This window comes from Chiloscyllium plagiosum, unplaced genomic scaffold (genome assembly GCF_037043375.1).
Source record: "Chiloscyllium plagiosum isolate Xiang-an unplaced genomic scaffold, Cpla_swu_hap1 HiC_scaffold_45, whole genome shotgun sequence".
In the NCBI taxonomy this organism is placed as follows: Eukaryota; Metazoa; Chordata; class Chondrichthyes; order Orectolobiformes; family Hemiscylliidae; genus Chiloscyllium; species Chiloscyllium plagiosum.
Genome location: NW_028270183.1, coordinates 5,113,393 through 5,139,464, shown reverse-complemented (window position 1 = coordinate 5,139,464; position 26,072 = coordinate 5,113,393). Strand labels below are relative to the sequence as shown.

At 37.9% G+C, this 26,072-nt stretch overlaps 1 protein-coding gene across 15 annotated transcripts in view; it reads right to left on the bottom strand.

Moving 5' to 3' along the window:
• The window catches only part of LOC122552384 (voltage-dependent P/Q-type calcium channel subunit alpha-1A-like), a 662,051-nt gene that overhangs the window by 1,921 nt on the left and 634,058 nt on the right, over positions 1–26,072 (bottom strand). For 11 of the 15 annotated variants that reach the window (XM_087983287.1, XM_087983286.1, XM_087983285.1 and 8 more), the window contains 2 exons: positions 16,590–16,782; positions 13,866–14,116 (listed from right to left, as the gene is read on the bottom strand). In XM_087983287.1, the coding sequence (XP_087839413.1) occupies positions 13,866–14,116; positions 16,590–16,782 (444 nt within the window). Of the gene's footprint in view, positions 1–9,877; positions 14,117–16,589; positions 16,783–26,072 lie in introns of those variants that run through there. The other 4 variants (XM_087983290.1, XM_087983279.1, XM_087983292.1 and 1 more) reach the window with 2 other exon arrangements.

The window sequence follows — 26,072 nt, the reverse complement described above, 5'->3', positions numbered from 1 at the left end:
CTATCTGAATCTCTGACATTGACCCCATCTAGTGCACCCACCTAAGACCCAACAAAGTCTCCATAGTCAATCCAAATCCACTTTAGACAAATCCAAGGTGCTTCCACTCACTATTCAAGATTATTTTGTTCCTGAACCAGGCAAACTTCATTTGATATCAATTCTATAAGAAAACTGCATTCTTTCATGACAGGTAGAGTGGAGCTGTCTTCTAGGTTAATTAATGATATTTTCACTAATTTTAACCACCTATAAACATGCATGAGTATTACAGTCAATTTTACCCCAAATACAATGGACAAAATAAATGAGAATCTCAAAATAAAAAATATAAAATTTAGGAAAAGATAAAATTAGGTACAAATATAAAAGGACTTGGCGATATAGTCTGAGCAACTGATGGAAGAATCTTATTAGATGTAGTTTTAATTGCCTACTGTGCAAAAAATAGGAATTTTCATCTCTTCCTCACATTCAAATCTTCTCCAATACTTTGAATCCATTCCTACTATGTGTGCTTTAGCTGTTGGACTGCTGTATTTTTTATCAGTGTTTTCTCTCTCTTTCACGATGGTGCTTCCTAGCATACAGCTTCCTCGAGGACCTCAGCCCATTGAATCCTCATTCTTCACATCTGAGAGTGAACAGTGAGCCTAGGCAGGCTGTTTGATGTCATAAGGCCGTAAAATATAGGAGCAGAATTAGGTAATTTGGCTCAACATGTCTGCATGGCCATTCGACCATGGCAAATGTTTCTCAACCCCATTCTCCTGCTTTCTCCCTGTAACCTTTGAGCTCCATTCTAATTAAGAACTTATCTACCTCTGTCTTAAATACACTTAATAATTTGTTTTCCACAGACTTCTATGGTAATGAGTTCCAAAGATTCACAGTCTCTGGCTGGAGAAATTCTTCCTCATCTCTGTTCTAAAGGGTCCTCTCTTCACTCTGAGGCTGTGCCCTCATGTTGTAGTCTCTCCTATTGTGGAAACACCTTCTCCACATCCACTCTCTTCAGGCCTCTCAGTATTCTGTAAGTTTCAATAAGATCCTCCTCATTCGTTTAAAGTCCATTGACTACAGACCCAGAGTGCTCAACCAATCCTCATATAACAAGCTTTTCATCCCTGGGATTATTCTTGTGAGCCTCTTCTGGACTCTCTCCAAGGCCAGGACATCCTTCCTTAGAAATGGGGTCCAAACTGCTCACAATATTCCAAATGTAGTCTGACCAGAGCCTTAGACAGTCTCTGCAGTATATCCCTGCTCTTGTATTCTAGTCCTTTCAACCTGAGTGTTAACATTACATTTGCCTTCCTAACTGCCAACTGAACCTGTATGTTAACCTTAAGAGAGTCCAGAATTAGGATGCCCATGACCCTTTGTGCTTCAGATTTTGGAAGCCTTTCCCCATTTAGAAAATAGTCTATGCCTCTATTTTTCCTACCAAAGTGCATAACTTCACACTTCCACATATTGTATTCCGACTGCCACTTCTTTGTCCTATCCTAGCCTAAGTTCTTTTGCAGCCTCCCTGTGTTCTCAACATTATCTTTCTCTCCACTATCTTCATGTAATTTGCAAACTTAGCAACATTTCCCTCTGTTCCTTTGTCCAGATCATTAATATATAATGTGAATAGTTGTGGTCCCAGTGCCACCCCTGCGGAACTCTACTCATCACTAGCTGTCATCCTGCAAAAGACCCTTTTATCTCCACTCCCTGCCTTCTGCCAGTCAGCCAGTCCTCTATTCCTGCCATTACCTTGCTGCTAACATCATAGGCACTGCCTTATTTAGCAGCCTAAGTAGGCACCCCATGGAGCATTCAGCTGAAGAAAATTCTATCCTCATGTAGTGTGTACTTACACATATACATTTTACGATGGGAGGCTTTTGGATAACGATTACCTGTAGTATGCCCTAGATGTTTCCTCCACTCCCTAGCACAGGAGAGCTGAAATGGATTGTAGCTCTCTCCTGTTACCTGATCTTTGATTTGTTGTTTTACATAGATGAGGGACATTAAACTGAAATTATTTTAACGAATCGTCCTCTGGATACTCAGATATAGCTTCAGATGTAGCACCAATCTAGAGCTCTAGTAATATAGCATGGAGGTGTTTTCTTTGCTTGCAGAGTTTTGGAAGCTGTAGATCAATAGTTTTGATTTTCTAAGCATTGTGACTCTATTAGATTGAAGAATGTAAAGTAATGGACAATACAGAAAACATAAACCTCAAACTTCAAATTAAATTGATAGAACAGGAGAAGTGGACAGAGTTTGAAAAGTATAAAACTAATCTCGAAGTTCTTCACATAAAAATGAAATGGGCTTCTAGGCAGTGTAATGGAGATGGAAATTGTTTAAGGATGTACAGACGATATGATGGCAAACAATAGGCTTGTTTTGAGTGATGCACTAAAATGGTCCAAAATGATTTCAATACCTGTGCCTTACATTATGTCTCAGGTGAGGAGCAGTGATAAGAGGAGGCAAAAGGCAAAAACTAAGGGAGGGAGGAAACAATGAAGTTTTACTGTTCTACAATACTCCTAATTCAGGTGTGATCTTCAGAAGGCACCAAATAAACACCAACCTCTTATTTGAGAGTTCTCACAAAGCCGGAAATAGCTCTTATGTACTGGTTATTGGGATTCCTTGGCCCAGGAACGTGTGCTGTGATTAGTTATAGAATTGAAAGAAAATAAAGTAGATTATGGGATTTCTTTAATTGTGAGAGTCAATGCTGGGAAGCAAGATTTATGAGATTTTTGTAATAATGTGTTAGCTCCAAACACTAACAAGTCAAGTTCCAAAGGGACAAGAGAACCTGGGGGAGAGCAGTGTAATCAGAAGAATGGATTGTACTCATATACAGCTGGTTGGTCCCAAAATGCTTGCAACCTCCAAACCTAGCATAGTAGATGAAAATCCTTTCAGGTCAAGAACATAAAACAAACACCCAGTGTCACACCATGTCAAGAGGATTAAAACTAATAATAGTTACTGCCTTTTAATCCACTACTCAACCAATTCAGACTCATGCATATGTCTGTGGATTATTTCAATTTTTCTCAGTTTTTGAACATTTTCAATATCTTGACTATGATAACCCCTACACGGTTCATGGGGAATAACTAATTAATCAGCCAATGGAGCTTGTTGAGTACGAGATCCCTTGGTCATAAGCATCAGTTAGCTGAGCTGGAATTCCAGCATTTTGTGTTTATCTTTCAGATTTTCCACACCTTAGAATCATAGAAACTCTGTATTGCAAACTTTGTTTGGATTTTTCTTAATTTAAAATCCATACCAGAGAACAATTAAATGATAAGTATGCAGTTTACTGTCATTGTCACAAAAGACAGACCTGTCTCTTAGATGTCCAAGTTATCTGATCTCAGCCAAGATGTTGTTGAGAATTGACCTCAGTGTCTCCTGGGTTAATGAAAGGAATAAATTATTCCAATCTGTTGTTCCTGATCACGATGTTGGAATATATTTTGTATGAATAGATAGCCGGCAAAAGATGAACAATGCTTGATCATTGAATAGCCTTCACATTTCTAGAGGGGAAGCTAAAGAAATGTTAGCACTAAAAAGGGAGACAATGAGGAAGGAAATTTATTTTTTCTGACAAGTGACCTGGTCTACATCAGGAAGTGAAACCACCACCACAGTATAAATATTGCAATGTCAGCAATTGAAAGCTACATAAGAATGGCAGCTACTGAGCATATGTCCATCCCCCATAAAGGGTATATAAGCACTGCATGGTGCCATGTGTTTGGATGTGTATTCAATGTGTATGTGGGCTCCTTCAAAGCTGAAGTGGTCTAGTGTGGAGGAAGGTAGTCACCTTTCTGGTCTAACTGGAAATGTATTGTTGAGTAAACAATATGACGGTTATTGCATTACTGCAACTAATGATGATTACATAGATGTGACCTTGTTACTCCAAAGAATGTTAGAAGCAAGTCAGCCCCATCCCCGTCTCCTAACAGCAAAGTTAAAAATCACACAACACCAGGTTAGAGTCCAACAGCTTTACTTCAAAGCACTAGCTTTCAGAGTGCTGATCCCACAACCACCTGATGAAGGAGCGGCGCTCCGAAAGCTAGTGCTTCCAAATAAACCTGTTGGACTATAACCTGGTGTTGTGTGAGTTTTATTTTGTACACCCCAGTCCAACACCTCCAAATCATCCTACCAGCAACATCTTGACTCTGACCAAGTCCCTTCGACATCGTCACGGTGGATGGTGCTTATTGCAGTCAATCAAATATTAATCTTTTCAGATTCAAATACAATACCTACCTCTACATTCATTATTAGCATTCCGCCCAAAATGTTTGACTTTACAAATTCCAGCCAACTCTCAGGTTTCATTGTTCTCCCTGAAAGTGGTTCAATTTAGACTTGGAAGAATGGTAGTTTGTTGGACAGCAGATAGTTGACTCAGACTGTTTTCCTAATGGCCTGAGGTCTGTAGTTCTCTATTGCACTGGAGGATCTATAATCTCTTGTATACATTAATGATGTATCCCTATTCTTTATAGTTGTTGGTATGGCCCTTGCTATATGTGGTAGTTTTTTCTTCTTTCTTGAATGTTTGCTTGCTTTTATATCTTTTAAATGGTATCTTCCTGGAGTTTATGCACCAAATTTGCATCAGTAGAATTTGGTCCTCATTCCATCTGAAGGTTTGTCCCACAGTGTGTAGACATTATTACTTCAACTTCTTGAGCTTTCTCGTTCCCTGACAGTAGTTGAATTATTGGTGAAACTAGATTGTTTACTTCCTCAATTCTTTACCTGGAAAGGCATTCTTGCTTGATGCTGTTATGTGTCGTACTATCGTTGGGAATTCTTCTTTGGAAGGTGAGGGTGGACATTTTGCTTGACCTGATTTTTTTCTTAAACAACTCCGCCCCTAAAGCTAGTCTTGAATTTAGAATATATCTGTTCATTTAGACAATCTGATTTAATTAAATTGCAGATGCTGTCTGTGTTTAACTTCACACCTCTCAAATAGTGGAGATATTGCCTCTTTGCATGCACTTCACTTTGAACTTACTTCAGTTTTGATAGCAGTGGAAAAAAAATTCAGCCAAACCACTTTAGTCAAAACTTTCCATTCTCAGTTACAACATGAAATTTTTCTTTTATTCCATTATCATTGACCTCTGGAGATTTGTTTTTTTTAAACTTTTAATCTCTTTATGAGATTATAATGCTCACTAAAATTTTCTACTGCTTTTCCTTAGCTTTTGTTGGTTAATCTCTTTCTCCTTTTAAATGTGATTGACATCAATATATACCTGTCTACTTGGTTGTGAATTATATATTTTTTTCAGCATTTTATGTCCCTGATGTTGGAGAGGTGCTTGTAGCATACCTTTAACATTAATGGGGAGAAAGTGAGGACTGCAGATGCTGGAGATCAGAGTCGAGAGTGAGGTGCTAGGAAAGCACAGCAGGTCAGGCAGCATCTGAGGAGCATGAGGATCGACGTTTCGGGCATAAGCCCTTCATCAGGAATTCTTCTCTTTACAATTCTTGATGAAGGGCTTATGCCCAAAATGTCGATTCTCCTGCTTCTCGGATGCTGCCTGACATGCTTTGCTTTTCCACCACCATATCTCTATTTTAACATTAATGACCAATTTCGGTTCTGACAGGGCCACTCAGCTCCTGACTTCATTACAGCCTTGGTTCAAACATGGACAAAAGAGCTGAATTCCAGAGATGAGGCGAGAGGGACAGCCCTTGACATCAAGGCTGCATTCGGCCAAGTGTGGCACCAAGAAACCCTAGTAAAACTGGAGTTAGTGGGTATCGGGGGCAAACTCTCTGCTGGTTGGAGTCATTCCTGACACATAGGAAGATATTTGTTGTTGTTGTTGGAGGTCAGTCATCTCTGCTCCAGGACATCTCTGCAGGAATTCCTCAGGGTAGTGTGCTAGGCCCAACCACCTTCAGCTGCTTCATCAATGACCTTCCCTCCATTGTAAGGTCAGAATGGGGATGTTCATCGATGATTGCACAGCGTTCAGCAACATTCATGACTCCTCAGATACTGAAGCTGTCCGTGGCTTGGGCTGACGAGTGGCAAGTAATATTTGTTCCACTCAAATGCCAGACTATGTCTCTTGTTGGTGATGGTCTCTAACCACTGCCCCTTAATTTTCAATTGGGTTACCATCACTGAATCCCCCACTATCAATATCCTGGGGTTGCCATTGATCAGAAACTCAACTGAACTCACCACATAAACACAACGGCTACAAGAGCAGGCCAGAGGCTAGGAATATTGTGGCAAGTAACTTATCTCCTGACTCCCAAAAGCCTGGCCACTATCGACAATGCACAGTCAGGAGTGTGATGGAATACTCCCCACTTGCCTGGATGGATGCAGCCCCAACAATACTCAAGAAGCTTGACACCATCCAGGACAAAGCAACCTGCTTGATTGGCACTATATCCACAAGCACCCACTCCCTCCACCACTGATGCTCAGTATCAGCAGTGTGTACTATCTACATTTGCACTGCATTAACTCACCAAAGATCCTCAGACAACACCTTCCAAACCCACGACCACTTCCATCTAGAAGGGCAGCACTTATATGGGAACACCACCACCTTCAAGTTCCCTTCCAAGCCACTCACCATTCTGACTCAAATATATGGCTGTTCCTTCACTGTCGCTGGGTCAAAATCCTGGAATTTCCTCTCTAATTGCATTGTGGGTCAACTGACAACAGGTGGACTGTAGCGGTTCAAGAAGGCAGCTCACCACCACCTCCTCAAGGGCAACTAGGGACAGGCAATAAATGCTGGGCCCAGCCAGCAATGCTCACATTCCACAAATGAATAAATTTTTCAAAAAAAGGAACGCAGTGCAGAGCCTTCTGGACCATGTGAGACCATGTAGTTGGCATCTGATGGCTCTAAGCAGTGTTTTGACAATCAAAGTTCATTGTCTGGTAAGATCATGACACTTTCTCATGTGTCTAACTTGAAATTCGTGAGCTGCCTATTGATATAAATGTTTGCATGCCGAAATGTTTGGTCTGAATCACTGATATCCCTTGGAAAACTTCTGCTTTATCCTCTACTGTCCTATTTTATTTATGTTTCTGTGCCAGTAGTTCTCCAGTCTTTTGCTTTTCTTGGCTCTGTAAGGCTTCAGTGCATATTCTGAAAGGGATCTACTTTCTCACAATATAAACATTCATTTTTATAAGCTGGACACTGTTTGTTTTATGAAGTTTCTTTGCTCGACAGTATTGTGCCTTGGCCGGGGGCATGAAGAAAAATATTAAAAAAAAACTGCATTTCTTTCTATATTTTCATGTTTACGTTTTGTTCGCTTTAAAAACATTGACAACATTGCTGGCCAACGTTCATGTTTTCAGAACCTTCCGAAACCTCTACATTATATAGACATTTCAGTTAAAGCTGACAGAAAGGACTTGGTGTTATGGACCAGACCAAACCCTCCTCAAAATATATTAAGAAGATAGCCTAGATCCAATGTTTTTCTTATTTTAAAGGTAAGTGTAAGGTATTGCATTCCAGATGCAATTTAATTGGTCAAACTTCTCAAATAAAACACATGTTATTTTTAAACTATAGTTAAAACACAGATAAAACAACAAAATAGAAAGAACTGGCCTAACTGTAACTCTATTGAAATGCTTAACAAAATAATGTATATATATTAACTAGTATTAATTAACTGTTCCAACTCTGTCTCAACCTTTCTCCATAAGAAAACAGGACAAACTATACCTATTAAAGACATAGTATTGTCACATTTGGAGACAAGCCATCTGATTCTAGCCAGCTCCTGACAAAGAAAAACCTCCAGATCCATTCTGCTAAAATTGGTGCTAATGGTTTTAGTACCTCATCATCTGTCAATGGAAACTCTGATGTGAGAGGTAAAGCTACAATGTTCACTTAATGACCTTCCACTGAGATATGCCATCAGCACCTGAAATGTCTGTCCTTGTCAGATGACTGAAACAGCAGCTCATTAAATTGCTTAAAAATACAGTTCTGGGATTCTAAATCAATTGCTGTTTGAATTTTGCAGGGGGAGAACTCCTGGCTGAACTGATAGCCTGCCCTCAGACCCTCCATCTCTGGTTCCAAGTTGCTGGCTGGACAGAAGACAACTTTGCCTGCCTAGCTCACTGAGGAAACTTTTATTGGACATTGACCTCCTGGAAATTGTAATTTACATGAATTTTTAATTATTTAATACCCATGGATTTATCAACCTTGTAATTTGTAACCTACCTCCTCTGGTCTTTCTTAATTTCTGAGTGTATGTGTGTATGTATGAGTGAAGCAATTCCCCATGTTTTGAATGTTTTATTAAGAAATCCTATTTTTGATTTCATCTTAAAGGAGTTTGTTGTGAGAATTTATTTCAAAGGTTGGAAACTGAAACCCGTGGTTTAGAAACATCTTTCAAACTACCTCAGTAAGGGAGAGGAATGAAAAGAGAAAGGAACAAATCAAACAAATACCTTTTTGTTTCTGGCTTAAGATAGAAAATTAGATTATGATTTTCCTAAATTTCCCATTTATCTGTGACCTTTTACTGTCTGGAAGCCGTCCTACCAACTGCATTGACATACTAAATGTGTCTTTTGTTGGTTTTTCCTCAAGAAATGAACAGATTCTGTAGATCTCTTGTGGAAAGTTATAAATTCTCCTCTTAGGATTCATCTCGTTTGCTTCGGCATCTCTGCTTCACTCACCATCTGAATGGCTTTCTCTAGAGTTAGGTCTCTTTCAGACAATGTGATAATGACTCCTCAATAACGCTTATAAAAATCTAGTCTTTCATGAATTCTGAATTTAGGTCAATATTGTTGCATCTTTCCAAGCCTGAAGACTCCATTGATGAAATTGTCTCTGGAATCCTGAAACTTGCGCTTTCAAGAATGTTATTTATTCTGAGGTTGAAATAATTGTCAAAGCATTTCAATATCTTTTGAATTTGTTGGTTTCATTTACATCTTGGTCAGCAAAACCATCAACTGCTATTCTTCAAATTGTGCACAGAAGTGTATGTACTTGCTGCTACCTTCTTAATGTCTAGTTCAGAAGTACTCTATAGTTCACAAATTGTTTTCCTCAGGATGTCCAATTTGTGTTCTACTTGACCCAACTCTGAAATTAAGTTTTCCTGGCAATTCTATTTCTGATGCCATAGCTTCATGTCTTTCACAACTTTTTATTCTGTAGCAATGGTAGTTTTTACACATTTTACAGCTGTATGGGGAGGAGGAGTTGCCCACCACTTTACAGCTGTAATGGAGGTTTTCCTGTACTTTAGTCTTGCTATGACTCCTGCTACATTCTCATTGTTTTCTAAAAACATTTGTGTGTTGATTCAAAGTTGCATACTTCTTTAAATTGCCCAACACATTCTGATTTAATAGCATGGCTAGCACTTTCCTCAGCTCTCTGCGCCTCGAATATATGGGTTTTCAGTCATTGCCCTCTTAGTTTTGTTTTTGTAGTTGCGCCTTATAGTATTCACTTCATGACAGTATCCATGCTATGGTAATGATATACAATTAGAGTTGCATTTTGTTTTTAAATTACTACCCTTTTAGCATGAGTTGTGTCATTGTTTGAGGTTTTATGTGTCGTAATAGGGAGTTTTGGCTTTAATCTTCAATTTCTGGTTGGCTCAGCAGCTCAACTTGGATTCAGGACTGTTTCAGCACATGACAGCCTTGTGATGTAGGCTGGACTGAAGCAATAGAGTTGGAGGTTTCTTTTATTCCTGGATGTTTTCCCTCAGGTTTGAAATGCTCTGTGTCATTCTCTGAAATTAGTCTTTTATGTCTAGTGTTTCCATGAGGTTGCCATCTTTACCAAACAGCAGTATCGGCTTGTCTTGAAATCTTCTGGGCCACCTGCATGTTTTTTTGTTTTTTTTCTTGAAGGCTGAAGTCTAATCTCTCTAATTTGACATTATTTAGAAATAGTGCTTGTCATAACTGCTCACTAAGTTGGGCCAGTGGACCACCACTGTCACCATACCACAATGCACCATGTTGTATTGCTGAAGTAGTCTGGTGTGAATAAGGATAGCCAGCTTTCTGATCTAACTAAAAGAGTCTTATTGGGTAACCAAGAGGAAGTTTATTGCATTACTGTAACTATTTACAGATTACATGAACCGGATCTATGTTACTACAGAGACTGTTAGGTATATCCTAGCCTTAAGTCTGCCTCCTACAAGCTGACCCTTTCCTCTGACCAAGTCCCCATGACAATTTCACAGTGGGTGGTGCTTATTGCACTCTATCAAGCATTAAATCTTCCAGGCTCATACACAACTCAATACAATACAACATCTAAACCGTTTCACATTATTAAATACTAACTTCTTTTCAGAGCATATTATTAAGGCAGTTAACTAAAAATGTTCAAGGGTATGATTAGTTGCATCTGTTACTGTACAACCATTTAATACGGTCAAATCTAGTTCCCCATATTTTTTTCATAGTGGTGTTAATGTATTTAACATCCTCACTGAAGTGCTGGGGAGAATAATTGGACATGACCATGCTTAGTGTCAATCTGGAAACACTCTGCAAGTAATTTTTATCCTTAGCTGATGTTAATTGCAACATAGGGTTGCATGAAAATGTAACAATGAATTCATGGATTGCTATTATATTTGGGGAAACTTCTATCTCCTTAGAAGGCCAAATTTGTTTGTCTTTAGTCAGCTTATTGTGAAAAGCATGGCCATAATTCATATAATGCTTTATCACAATTGTTAGGAAAACATCAAAGTGTTTGATGTATGATGATTTACTAGAAAATGCAACAACAATTTGTAAAGCTCAAAGAAACACTGATATTACAGTTATAAATCTACATGAACATCAGAAGTAGCAGTCAACTCCTACATTTGAGATTCTAACATGCCAAAGAACAAATGAAACACAATCTTACAAAATAAATACTCAAATAATTCACATTCTCCTACCGTTTATTTTTCTCATAATCTCCTCTTCTCAATTTTCAGTCCTTTCAGGAAAACCTGAATTCTAGCTTTTGGAATCATTAATGTTTTCTATCATTTTAAAGCATTTTGTTTCTGGCCTTTCATAGTTGTTGTCTTTGTCTTGTTCATTTTGAAAGTGAATAAAAAGTACAACTGCCCTGATTATCTAAATACCAATTCTAAAAGATGAATTATCAGACAAACATTTGGCAACACCTGAATATTTACAGGTCTGGGTCACAGATTTCACCTTTTAAACTTCTGAAATATTTTGTTCCGACATGAAAGAAAGGAAATTATATGAATGCAATTGTGCAGATATCGTTCAGAAGCATAGCACCTAAATCCATAAAAACCTCTAAAGTTTGTATGGTTTAAAAGGGTTGGGGGGAAAAGTCCAAATAATTATGGTTCAAGTAAAATCCTTCTCCGTATGGACTACGGGAAGGGAGGGAATTGTAACTAAACAAAACAAATTCTCCAAAGTGCAAATGTTTTGTGAAACATCTATTGCCCAAAATATTTAATTTGTATGGCCTAACAGCTTTTTAGAAAAGCAGAAGGGAGACAGCATTCTTGGTGTAACTTATTGGATCTTAATAAAAGAGGAAATGAATAATCATATATTCCAGCCATATCATTGCAAAATTTAGAGCCCAATAAATTCAAAAGAGGCACCATGCATTAGAATTTCCTGAATCATGTCCCTGAAGTCTAATTTATTCTTTTTTAGGGGACCAACTCTTGCTTAAAATGATTTGCTTCTTCTCAATGATTCCTAGAGAGGATTCCTCATCAATACACATGTCTCCTGTGACCATCCATCCAACAATTGGCTAGCAGAAGTAATATTACAAATTGATGGGGAAGCAAAAAGGAGGAGGGTTACAGAGGTAAAAGTATTTGATTGGACATGGTCAATGTTTGCTTTCTCTGCGTAAAATCACTGTGGAAGGTCGCGTTTTCCTAGCCTAGACGATGAGTGTTAGTGGGTTACTTGGCCATAAGCACATTAGAACTGAGCCTCACTATGTTTTCATCAAGTGACAGTGCAGTGATCAAATTCCAACAGACAGTGTTCAGGAGTAGGAAACTGGGATAATTATTTTCTCGAAGTGTTCTACAGCTAAATGTAAAATCCTTGATGTCAAGCTGGCTGAGTAAGCTAATTCATCACAAACGAATCCAATGTAGAACCAGCCAGCAGAATCTTGAAATGACATGCACATACACGCAATGGACGGATAGTTATTGAAATATCTTACAGTGAAATCTTCTCTTCTGGGAATTTTATTGTATAATGTTGCTGTCCACTATTTCTTCCTCAACTCCTCTAGCTAATGACAGCTGCTGCACAGATGCATATTATTTATCACCTCAAAATTATCTTAAATTAGTCAGAAGGTTCACTGCTCATTTATACTTGGCATCTGCTTGGATAGTAACAATTTGAAGGTAGGTAAAAACAAGGACCGCAGATGCTACTAACAATTTGAAGACAGTCCCACTAACTGATGAGCAAGATAAGATCCAATACTCATATCAAGAATAAATCAGTAATTTAGAATCTTTCTGTTTTGATTACTGTATTGTTTATCACTGATTTACTGATTGCTTCTCCAACATATGTACTTTACATTGTACAGGAAGCAAATAGGATGGAAGTATATTCTAAACGTATGGAAGAGTCCTGAGTGCATTGTTAAACATCACATTGCAAATAATGAACACACTAAGCTGTGGTTTGACAGTGAATGAAATCCTTGGACCAAAGACTTTCTCCTCCTAATGCCTACCCCATTGAAAGAAAATCTACAAAGAGATAATTTCAGTACTTAGGACTAGGTTTAATTGTTCATTGCACAAAATAGGTTGTGTTCATTAATTAATGCAGGTGGGGCAAAGGTTATTCATCAAAGTTGCTGGAGTTGGAGAATTGAAATGAGTGGAACTAGGGTTATTTATGGCAACAGATATACACTATTGGGTTGTGATTACTGTATATTGGGACTGGGTTTGTGTTTGTGATAAATTGGGGCTAGATTTGTGATTTCAATAGGTTGGGTTGGTGTTATGATGAGAGAGTGTGTGGTGCTGGAAAAGCACAGCAGGTCAGGCAGCCGCTGAGTAGGAAAATCAACGTTTCGGGCAAAAGCCCTTCATCAGGAATAGATTAGTGTTGATATTGTGATTATATAGGGTTGACATTATGATTACAGGAGATTGAGGTTGGGGGTGTTGAATACAAGAGATTGGGTTTGAGGTAATGATTATAAATGATTGGGGTTGGAATTGTGATCACAGGAAATTGGGATATGTGACTACAGGAGATTTGTATTGGCATTGTGAGTAGAAGATTTGGGTTTAGGTTCTGATTACAGGAGATTTGGGGTTGTGGTTTCAGTAGGTTGGGTTGTGAATGTAAGACATTTGGGTCTGGTTTCTGATTGGGTTGATTATTTGAGATTGGGGTTTGGGTTGAGATTAGGTTGATTATATGAGATTGGGGGTTGTGATTACAGGAGATTGGACTTGGGTTGTGATTATAGTTAGGTGGAGTTGCTGTTGTGATTACAATAAGTAAGGATTGTGATTACAGTTCCTTGGGGTTGTGCTTAAATTAGATTGCAGTTGGGGTTGAATTTAAAGTCCATTGCGACTGGGAATCATTAACAACACTTTAGACTTTTGAAATCATTTTGCAAAGGTTTTTCAATTAAATTGTTAAGTAGCTTTTTCACATTGCCAGAATTGCATGCAGGATATATGAATGTTCATTCTATTTCCAAGGTCTGTGAACCCTGCAGACCCACCTGTCTATGAGGGACACACTCGCGACCCGCACTGGGTGACCGGGACCATCGCCTGTCCCTCGATCGAGGTCTGCTGTACTCATGCCGCTCCTCGGAGTAGCGTTCCTTGTCTGATGATGTGTGGTGATGGTGGTGATGGTGATGTTTCCTATCTTTGGGTCTTCCTCGCTCACGATCCTTCTCCTTTGGAGGAAGGTCACCTGATTGTGTTGTGGTACTGAGGTCTGTTCCAAGCCCTATATCAATAAAAGCTGATCATTTAGGTAAAGAAAAAGAAATCAAAAAATGTTTAGAAAGAAGGACTTGCATTTTACAGTACCTACAGTTTCTCTCAGAATTGTTTGAACATATTTTACATAAAAGGAGTCATTGCGAAGTACAGTGACTGTTGGCATATTAAAAAACAGCCATCTATTTTGTACATGAATTTCCTAAGCCAGACTTCTCTCATTGTTTAATTTTCAAATACTGTGGAAAACCTGGCATGTTGCATAAATTAAAACAAAATCACAGGATAGTGGCTATTGCTATGTATAATTTGTTTCTGTGATCAGAAAACACAGAACATTGATTGAATACAAACTTGTGAAATAAACAATGGAGTTGATAGGAAAATAACTGATAATGTTGCAATGCCTGATTGACATCCAGAATAGATTGATGTTTCCTTTCCAAAGGAAAAGTGATGAAAGTGCTGATTTTTACAAAATTAAATGTTTATCATTTGGTTGATATTTATGTGCTCTTCAAACTGCCTAATGATTCAAGCACTCCATCCTGGTCTGGATAGATCCATCAGTATGAAAGCGTAATGGTGTAACCTTCAAAACTTTGAATGCAAGATGTTCAAATTGCAGATAGACAGAATGCCATTTGCAAAACTGAGATGGTAAACATGGTTCTCTTTGAATATGATCCTTGTATTTATGCAGGAGTCTATATGGTATTGATAAAACATCTCAGATTTGCTCCTCTTACAAACCTGTATTCCTCAGCAGCATCATCCCCATTACAAGAACCCTTAAAATCATTCTTATTCTCACAACTTGTGACATCTTTTTTCTCTTGGCAATTCTATGTGTAAGTTGTTCTCATTGGTTGCAGGCCCACTGGTGACTAATCAGGCCTATCTGTAAGCATAAAAATTTTCCACAGTGGGTGCATGTTAAGGTATAGTCATTGCTGGGGGCAATTTGATCCATTATTTTCCTGTTTCTCTATGATGATGGCTCTTGCACCATGATGTGACTATCCTCAATTAGGTAAACTTGGAACAACTCAGTTAATTCAATTTAGTCTGAGTCAGTGGTGCTGGAAGAGCACAGCAATTCAGGCAGCATCCGACGAGCAGCAAAATCGATGTTTCGGGCAAAAGCCCTTCATTTTTACCTAATTCAATTTAGTGGTCTATATTCTTCTGATGATGCAGAACATCACTTTTCTCATAAACTGATCATTAGTTTACTGTGTGACATACTATTTATTCTGTAAATGAACATAACCAAATAAGAACAATGAAAGAAAGCACAAGCAAAAACCCTCCCTCCAAACCCATAAAATGGAGACTACCAAACAAATGCTGTCTAAAACAATGAATGCACTGCTACAAGTTTTAGGATAGAGTATACTGATATCTGTGAGAAAAGGACAAGGAACTTCAAAATTTTAAGAGAAGTGGAGAACTACTTAATCAATTACACTCAATGTCTTTACCTTATCAGTCCCACTTTTCCCAAAACCCTCCTTTTCTTGAGGAACATATTAAATTCTCTTGATCTTATACAATTTTGTTTCAAAGGTTTTCTTGATCAGTAATTCTCTGTATTATCCACTGATCTGTTTGCATTTTTCAATTTTAAACAATATTCCTTGGCCTTTGACGATTTTGTCTTTATGTATAACTTGTTTAAGTCAACTGCATCAGCCTCACTTTGATTTACTTATCACTAGACTTTTGAAAGTCTAATTTCCAACATACAATTTTCTCACCTAAGTACAGGTGTATAGAAAGAGACATTGATGAAGGTGTGGCAAATAAACATAAATTATGGAATTTTATGGAATACAGCAAGTGGTTCCTTCTTGGGATCATTACATTACTTGTATGAACAAAGATAGGCAAAATATATTCTGTATCAGGCTATATTCCAAAACCTTCTGTATTTTTCTCTCCACTGTTTTTCTTTTCCTGCTTTTCCTCCTTTCCCAAGCAATATTGGGATAGGATTCTATGGCTGTCAGGTGTCATTTGGCTCTTCCTGAATGAGAATTCTTCACAGTGCATGTCAAAAGGTCATTAAATGCCAGGGGCAATCATATCCAGACCCAATCTTGTCATAAACCAAACACATATAACTTTGTCAACATGAAATTGTCAGAAGCTAAATTTCTGACTGTGTTACTACCCTTCCCAGCTGAAAGACACTGAATTGTGGCTTTGATATTGCTCTGGCTAACTATAGCTAACTCAACACAGACCAAGAGTGGGCTTGAATCCTGCTGGCTCTGTATATGGCTTAGCACTTCACTAATTGATATCGTCATCGCCTAATATACCTCCTGTAAATTTTAATATGGTTGGGGCATGAATTTAATTCCAATTGGACCTGATACATAATCCCTGATGTATCAATATATCAAATGTATAGGCTAATTCCGTCCATGAATATTTTTCTACACTCTGGAAATTTTGCTGCTGCCTTCCAATTGAATACTAAAGCTTACCTGTGTCAGCATCTGTATATCGGCTCTGCGACCTTTCAGAAGTCCTGTGACCCCTTTCCCTACGGCGATGGGATCTTTGTGATTCCTCTGGGATGACCCGCTCTAGCGAATAGTCATCCAGACGCATGCCTTTGGAGCGCTGATGACCCAATGTGGATGCTGATCTCTTAATTGGGCTTGTATCTTCAATAGTCTGTGACACCAAGGAAAATCCAGATTACTTAAAATAACCATACTGACATCATTAAAACGTAGAGTGAAGAGCACAGCGTGTGAAAAGCAACAGGATTGTGTGGAAATGCACAGCACTTGGGGGAATGCCTTATTATTTATTTGCCTGTTGAATCTACCTTTGCAATATCTTTGCATTGTCCTCCCTACAAAATCTTATTTCCTGTCACCATGTTTTTAACCCACTCTTATGTCAGCTTTTTACAGTATTAATTCCTATTCTGCATTTTTAAGGGATCTGCCTATGTAAACCTGTCACACTAGAATTGCTTAAAAAAGCAAAATATTGTGGATGCTGGAAATCTGAAACAAATGGAGAATGCTGAAAAACCTCAGCAGCTCTGGCAGCATCTGTGAAGAGAGGAACACAGTTAATGTTTTGAATCCGGTATGACTCCTCTTCAGACCTGCTGAGTTTCTCCAGCATTCTCTATGTTTGTAGTACGAAAATTACAACGTCCTTCCAGTGGTGGTGCTACTGTGCCTCGACACAGGCAGTCTTCATTATAAATGTGGACATAGTAATTTATTATGGCAGAATTGAGAGGAAGTGTGACAAATACATAATATTATGAAATATATTAAAGATATGTTAATATACATACACATAATTCTAATGCAGTTTATGTAACTTAGTGGATATATAGAAACACTGCACATATACCATCTGTACATATTAAGACTGTAATAGATGTATAAATACTTGTAATATGTATACCACCTAGAAACAACTAACTAAATGCATACTCTACCTATAAATACAGGTGCTTTGCACACAGGATACAAGATACCTATATGTACAGTACATAAACAAATTATAAATTGGTAAAATAAAAAAAAGCAACAGTTTTAACCTAACTCACCAAGCAGCAATTCCAGAGCATCAGGTGGAAGGCTGTTCTACAGCATATTTGACACTGACTTCAGCAAAGTTTAAAACAGGGTGCAGTATAAAATTAATGTTGCACATTACCCTGCCCATTCCCAGGTTAGGATACAATAGTCATCGCAGTCTATACATACATTAAAAGGATTATTATGCCCAGATTTTCTGTAAATATTAGAATTAACTTAGTGGAAAACATTTCAGTTTATCCTTTTCGACACATACCTTACACATATTGGTTACAGAAATATGATCTATTCATGCATTTTATATATATATATATATATTTATATGCTAACCAAAATAAATACACTATAGAGTAGACATATACCTACATATATAGTATATGCCATTTATATGTTAAAAAAAGTCTACAAATATTTATAAGTTATCCATACTTATTTTCATATACTATATATAGATACACAGCCTTTTAGTGTAGATGTTCTCCCCGTTCAGTACCACGAATGTCTTCTGTTCCCACTGCCCAAAAGTAATAGTGTTTTTGTGTTTCCAGTCCTTAAAAATAGGAGTATTAGTGTGTTTGCAGTATCCAACACCTTAAGTGTTAGTGTGTTCCCACTGACTAGTAGAAATGTTGATATGTTTGCATTGCCCAATAGCAGAAGTGCTAGTGCAATCCCACAGCTCATTGGTAAGTGTGCTGGTGTATTCCCACTGTTTAATAACAGGAGTGTTTGTGTGTTTCCATTGCTAAATGGAAAGAGTGTTAGTTGATCATTGCAGGTCTGCTTTCCTCTCCGATTCTTACCTTTTCCTTTTAAGGTGCAGTAATATGATCATTGTATTTGTAAAAAGAACATCTGACACTGTTAGCTGTTTAAAAACCAATAGGGCCCCAAGTCAACAATCCCTTTTGAGTTTCATGACAGACTGATATAAAGAGTGCAATATATTTGCATGGCTTCTTAAACATGAGAAATGGGGAATTAAACTGTGTAGACAGGTACCCTTATACCACAACAATAATGAAGGAGGAGATACAATTAATGCAGGATTTGTATTTGCTGTTTTTGGATAGGTAACAAGAAAATGGATAACTGAGCAATTGAGTTCTCTATACATTTGTCATTTTGTCTATTACTTTTAGATTACAGGTAAATGTATTTTGCATTGTGTTTACCTTGGTGCAGGGAACATTGTTCGGAAACTGACACATACAAAAGGTTCAATTTTTATCAGCTAGGAATGGAAGATGTGAGCTGTGATTGAATGCTTATCCAATGAGGCCGTTTGATGGTCAGGCCACAGGTGTATGAGCTGCCAATATTTTCTGTTGGGTGGATGAGAAATTCAATGGACTATTTATTAAGTAGAGGCCTGTACCAAGGGCTTAATAGAGGGTTGGGTCAATCAAAGGGAGGAAAATTAATGGTAAGACACATATATGCCTAAAAAGTACCAAATGAATTTTTTTTTGTGCTAAGATCTGTTTCCAATGATATCTTTAAGGAACACCCTTTCTGACTATTTCTAGCTGTGCATGCAGAATCATGGCATCAGATTTAATAACTGGTCTAGAAATCAAAGGTACCACACTGAATGACACTCAAATTGGCACCAGGAGTAACAATGACATCATAAATCCTTAATTTCGATTAAATAATGTGATTTTTGCCTATTTTGGCACATCTTGATATCAGTCTATTACAATCATGTAAATTAAATTTTGTTTCCTTCCTCAAACTTTTTTCTTCCATCAAAGCTATTTGTCAAACAGTTAAAATCTGTACCACATGCTGGCACAGTGTTTTAAAAGATATGTCATGCATTCTAGCAAGTCCTCAGGAACATGCAATCCTTCAGTTGATTCTTCAGTTGCCCACAATCTCCTGAAACAAAATTAAATCAAGCTTTAAAACACCTAATAGAATACAATGTCCTCGACATGCATGCTGTTGAAAGGGCCGTTCAGTTGTCTTGTTTATAAAGGAATTACACAATAGAACCCTGATGATTTATTGAGTAAGTATGTTGTCTGGTGTGGTACTGAATCTTGAGACTAGGAAGGATCAAGACTCAGTAACTGGTCAGTAGTTATTTTAGCCAGTGAGGCTGCACAATTAAGCACAGATATGTGGCACTTCCCAGGGTAAATGCAATGCTGAATAATGTTCTGCTCATTTCCCAGGGCAAAGGTGAGATGCTAACAGAGCCTGTCTTGCAAAAGGATTTGTTAGTGGGTATTTTATGGAAATCAGAGGAGAGAGTTGTGGGTAGCCAAGTCCTAGTGCTACATTTTATATGGAACACAATTTATTGCTTTTGTGGCTGCAGAGTGTCAATCCAGATCAACAAAATTGTGGGAGTGCGGGGGAACTAAAAACTCATGATCTCCTGCCTGAATGACACCTACCATCAAGATTAAAATAACATATTGTGCATTAATAACCACACACATATTAAACATATCAGTTGTAAAAAAATTCCTGGAGAATAATTTCTGGAAATCAAGTTGGTTACGTAACATTAGAGATTTAAGGGCCATTCTTTTCATGAAGAAAACATTTGATAAATTTCATTCTTCCAATAAGAGCGAGGTGATTCTTGTGTCAGAGTTTTTGACATAATTATACATTTCAAAGTAAGTTATATAATTTTGATTGATTTTTGCAATGAATTGTTTGAGGAAACATGGGTGATAACCTTTCACCAGTTTAGATACTGCTTCTTGAACAACTGAACAGTCCCTTTAAGGGAGACACTAGCAAGTTCCACATTTGGCAAAATGAAACTTAGAGACAGACAAGAGTAATCAAAACATAAGAGAAGAGAGACTAAGACGGGGTACATACACTGAGGTTATTTCCACGGTTCCGCACTTTTCTCCTCTGCTAACAGCCACAAGAGAGGGTGCATACCGAGACGGGTGGAAAGAAAACACGACAAATAGGGGACAGAGAGGGGAGGAGACAGAGACAGGGCAAGGTGACAGGAAATGGTAGCAAGAACACCCCACATCCAAAAAAAGGGAGACATTAGAAACGCAAAGGAGGCAGCAACAAGAATGTTCAGGGTATGGAATGACACAAACACAGACAATGGTTTGTAAAAATAACATAGGTGGGTTTTAAAAAACAAAACAAATGAAAGAAGAGAAGAAAGGGAAAGAAGGAAAGAAGCACAAAGATATAACAGTTATACAATAAGCAGGTAGAAAGAGCAGAATAGAAAACACTTGGCTGTTTAATATTCATTAAAGAAAGGTGTTTAGGCCAGTCCAACAGGATTTCTTCAAGATGAAAGTATAATTGGTTTTGGGAGGGGTCAAAATGAATAAATATTTGAGAATTTGTGTTCCACAGTAAAGCAAGTCCTGCAGTTTAAAGAACAGAAGAATCTTTACTGTCCACTTAGCTGGATAATTTCCAATTATCTCATATATAATTTATTCTCCCTGATCTTTTTCTCTGTCAAATTGCTTTAGTTACCTCTTTCCACAGCGTTGTCTTCTAACTCTTCCTCAACAGGCAGTTTGTTCCATTTAGCAAGAAACTATAGGTTGTTAGAATCTGCATGTTATCTCACAAACCAGCCAGGATCTCACTGAATGGTACAGAGCAAGATCAAAGGGCTATTGACACCATTCTGTGCCTGGCATAGGATATGCACTTAACCTGCCCAGTGGAAACAAAAGTCATTTCAGGTCAACACCTGTTTCATACTTTTTATTATTCTCTATTGACATAATTGCCTTAATTCTTACTGATTGGGTTAAGTTAAAATTGGGACAGCATGTCAGAATTGTATGCAGAACAGATGCGGGGATGCAGCATTACATTCTTTGTGTTAACATAAAAATTCTCTTTCCATACTATAGACTTTCTGGGTAAGAATGACAAAATACCAACTAGTGCTGAATTGTGGATACTGGTGTGAAGTCATAGGCATTTAAAAATAGTTTTGAAACTTCAGCAAACAAACTTCAGTAAATTAACTTCAGCTACAGTTGCTACAGAAGACTCCTCTCCTGTCATTAGAGTTGTACTTAACTCGGGTTTCAGAGGTGAAGTAAATTTTTAGCAGGAATACTGAATAATGAGACAACCTTGACTGATGTCTTCTTCCCTAACCTAGGGACTCTGTAATTACATTGCTTCCACCACTAGAATGAAGTCACTAATGATACACAGTAGGGATTGACTCAGGTCGTCTTGGTCTATGTGGAATGGTACCAGATTAACCAGTTTATTTAGGAACAAAACCAAAGCTCTAATGTAGTTTACTTAATTTATTATCAATGTATTTGCAGTCTATGTTCTGACAAAGTAGATAGGAAACAAATCTGCTCCCGGTCTCTGCCAACTTGTTCTTAAACAGGTGACTGGGCAGGAGTTATAGAACAGTGACAGATCCTTTCTTCACCACAATACATTGTAGAGGGTATGATCTTCATTCTGCCTGGTATTGTGCAGGTCCTATGTGGGCAGCACGGTGGCACAGTGGTTAGCAATGCTGCCTCACAGTGCCAGAGACCCGGTTCAATTCCCGCCTCAGGTGACTGACTGTGTGGAGTTTGCATGTTCTCCCCGTGTCTGGGTGGGTTTCCTCCGGGTGCTCCGGTTTCCTCCCACAGTCCAAAGATGTGCAGGTCAGGTGAATTGGCCATGCTAAATTGCCCATAGTGTTAGGTAAGGGGTAAATGTAGGGGTATGGGTGGGTTGCGCTTCGGCGGGTCAGTGCGGACTTGTTGGGCCAAAGGGCCTGTTTCCACACTGTAATCTAATCTAATCTATGTGCCCACATGTCTATACATATATTGATCACTGATTAGCTAACTACCTGAGATTGGAAGCCCAGATCCTTTCATCATAAGATATCAAAAATACCCTCTTTATGCATAGATATACAGATAGGAATAGTATTTGTTGTAACCCCATATGATTAAAGATATTTGCTTTCTTTTGAACTTGTTTGTGGCCTTTGGAATTATACTGTGGCTAGAAATAGTTAAATTGTTCATTCACCGGATGCTGTTGAGTTTGAAGCATCAGTGTAAGAATTCACTGACTGTTGTTGAGATGTAGAATATGTGATTTATGCCTGTCAACTGAAGATTTTCCATACAATTTGCAAAAATAAGCCCCAACAGTTGGCATCCAATGTTTTAATAAGAATCTAATTTCTGATAGGAGTGGGGAGGTTCAGTTACTGACACGTAATAAATCACCAATGCCAGAATGTGTAATAAATCACCAATGCCAGAATGTGTGGCTAGAGACCCTACAAAAATCTTAAACTTTCCTTCAGAATTGGTGACGAACTCCCTTCCTAACAGCACTGTGGGTGTTCCTACACCCCAAGCACTGCAGCTGGGCAGTTGAGGATGGGAAATAAATGCTGGCACAGCAAGTGACATCGATATCTCACGAACAAAAAGAAGAATATTAAGAATAATGTTGACCTGGAGGAAAATCTGGACAATTGTTTTTATCTTTCTGCAGGACCACTGATTAAAGATATTGAGCATGACAAAGACAATAAAAAATTCAAGTTTCAATCTAAAAACCATGTATGATTCATACAGCACCTACTTCCATCTCCATAAAATTATCTGTTTCTGTCTTTATCCCTCCCATGCACAGCTAAGCCTCATCCATCTCCAGACTGCTATTCTAATATTCCCTTGGTCAATCTCTGTTCCAGATTGTCACACTAGATCATCCTGCTAAGTTTATTCAAAGTGCTTTACACAATGTTGACAAAGTAACTTTTAACATTAAGCTTCTGCTATTTAGGAAAATTGTCATTGTGAAAGTCATAAATAAAAATCTTTCTGGTCACCTCAAGCAGATCCATTCATCCAATTTATCTATTTAATTGTATCTTCATATTTGTTTTAATTAAGCTTGATGGTCATTCAAGGAGTTTCAACATATGTATAATAGCATCTTTTTGCAGAAGATACCTCTCACCACCTGAATTATGAGTGTAATTTGATTCAAGTTTCAGAAGAAATTGAAAAATTGATTGAGATGTATATTTCTTTGAGTTTTTCTCAGTAACAGGTACCACCCTCTGCTCATAAGGCTAGCAGCTTGATCCCAGTTTTTCAGATTTTACAATATTTCATATATTGATTGAGTCCTTAGTATCGATATTGAGCATCCACAGTGTTATGACAGAGACTGGTGGAGTACACTGTTGCTCTACTACTCCATGGGTCACAATACATTATAAAAATACTTTTTCCAGTTACTAAAGTGACTAATTAAATATCTTATTTGTATTCAGTTTTAAACAAGAAGATCTATCAACCTGGTTTCTTAATGTACACAACTATTTGTTTATTATCAAACAAAACATATTCAAAAAGATACAACAATTGGTTAATATATTCAGTCAATGATATGGAAGAATAATCTCTTTTCTTGTTAGATATCCCCAAAATGCACATGCAAACACACACAGACACACTCTCTCTCTCTCTCTCTCTCTCTCTCTCTCTCTCACATATACACACACACTCTTCTGGAAAAGAGCGAAAGAAAAATTCTGTGCAGGTATTGGCTTTCTGAAGAAAACATAATAAATTATTGTTGAAAGCAAAATTGTAAAATGTAGAATGCTCTGGAGTTTGTTGCGCTGGTGTTCTAACATATGTGGTCACTACTAATCATGCATGCTTGTATCTGAAATCCTGCAGACACAGCTTTAACAGTTATACAGAGTGGTTGATGGAGAATCTGGAACTTGGTGAGCTGGAGTTGGTGGTTTGGGGAGGGGTGGATGTGGTCACTATTTAAATATCAGGACTCATCCATTAATCCAAAACAGAGATTAGGTGATTTCTTTTTCTCTGAGAGTCATGAATCTTTGGAACTCTCTTCCTGGAAAGGTAGTAAGAGCAGAGGGTAAAAAGTGCAGAGTAGGTAGGAATTCAGATTTGAGATTATAATCAGATCCCCTATGATCTTATTGAATGGTGGAACAAACTCAAAGGGCTGAATGGCCTAACTTTGCTCTTAATTCATATGTTCATAAAAACACAATGTCAAGATGTTCTTTCATCATTCTTTAAAAAAAAACAGGTTTCATATTGAATGCAACTAAAGGGTCTTCCTTTCAGAAATAGGAGCAATCAGCTAGGCAGCTTGTTCTAAGCAGGTTATTTTCCAACTGAACAAGATAAAGCAAGCACCCCCCCAAGCCAGTCACTATTCTAAACACTCCTAGCATGGTCTATAACAAAGCAAGCAGATATCACCAGTCATGTGATTTCTAGGAAGCTTTGTTTAAAAAAACTTCAATGTCCAATGTGACCTTTTAATGACTTTTTCTAAAAAAACTTCCATGTATTTCCACAAAACTAAAATAAATCAGTTCAAGTCCTCATTATTATTACTGGATGTTGTTAGGGCCTTTGCTGTTTTTGTACTGTCTAGTGTCGTCAGTTGTTTCTTAATATCATGTGGAATGAATCAAATTGGTTGAAGATTAGATGCTGAAGATTTCATGAGGAGATCAAGATGAACCATCTGTCTTCGGCTGAAGATGGATGCAAATGCTTTTCTCTTACATTGATATGTTGAGTTCTTCTATTGCCAAGGATGGTGATACTTGCAGAGCCTTCACCTCCTGTTAGGTATTTAATTGTTCACCAATTACCCTTGATTTGAGTCATTACTAGGTCAGTTCAGAGGCAAATGTAGTCAGAGCAGATAAGGTAGGCAGAATCTTCCCTAAGGACAGTGGTGAGCCAGATTGTTTTTTACTACAATTGTTACATGGTTGCCATTAGGCTAGCTTTAAATTTCAAATTTTTAATTAATTCAAATTTAACCATCTACTATGGTGGGATTCAAACCTATGTCCCTAGAACATCAGCTTGAGATTCTAGATTCCTCGACCATTGACATTACCATTAGGCCACTGCCTCTCCTTGAGGACAGTAACTTCAGTATGTCTCCTGGCTCCAGTACAGTTGAAACATCATGAACAGAGTAGACACAGATGTTACTGGAAATGCAGATCATTTCCAGCATTTTCTGTTTACAGGCTACACTGTGCATTCCACCTATCACTATACAATTTAAGTAGGAAGTTAATACAGTGTTAAGCTTCTCATTCAAGTACATAATGAGCCCAAAGCATAGTTTTGGGCAGTAGGTATATAAAAATTAATCTGAACAAAATTGCTGTTGGTTCTATTTTTGAGTGCAGAGGTCATCATGTGAAATTAATGCTTCTTGTGGCTGTTGTGCAAAAACACATTGCACTGCATAGTTCAATTTTACTAGACAGAGCATGCTCTAACTGGTTAAATGACTATGTGCTGCACTAGGGAGTGTCACCATGCTACTTTAATCAGGACTTTTCAAAACAGCATCTGTCCTGAAAACTAA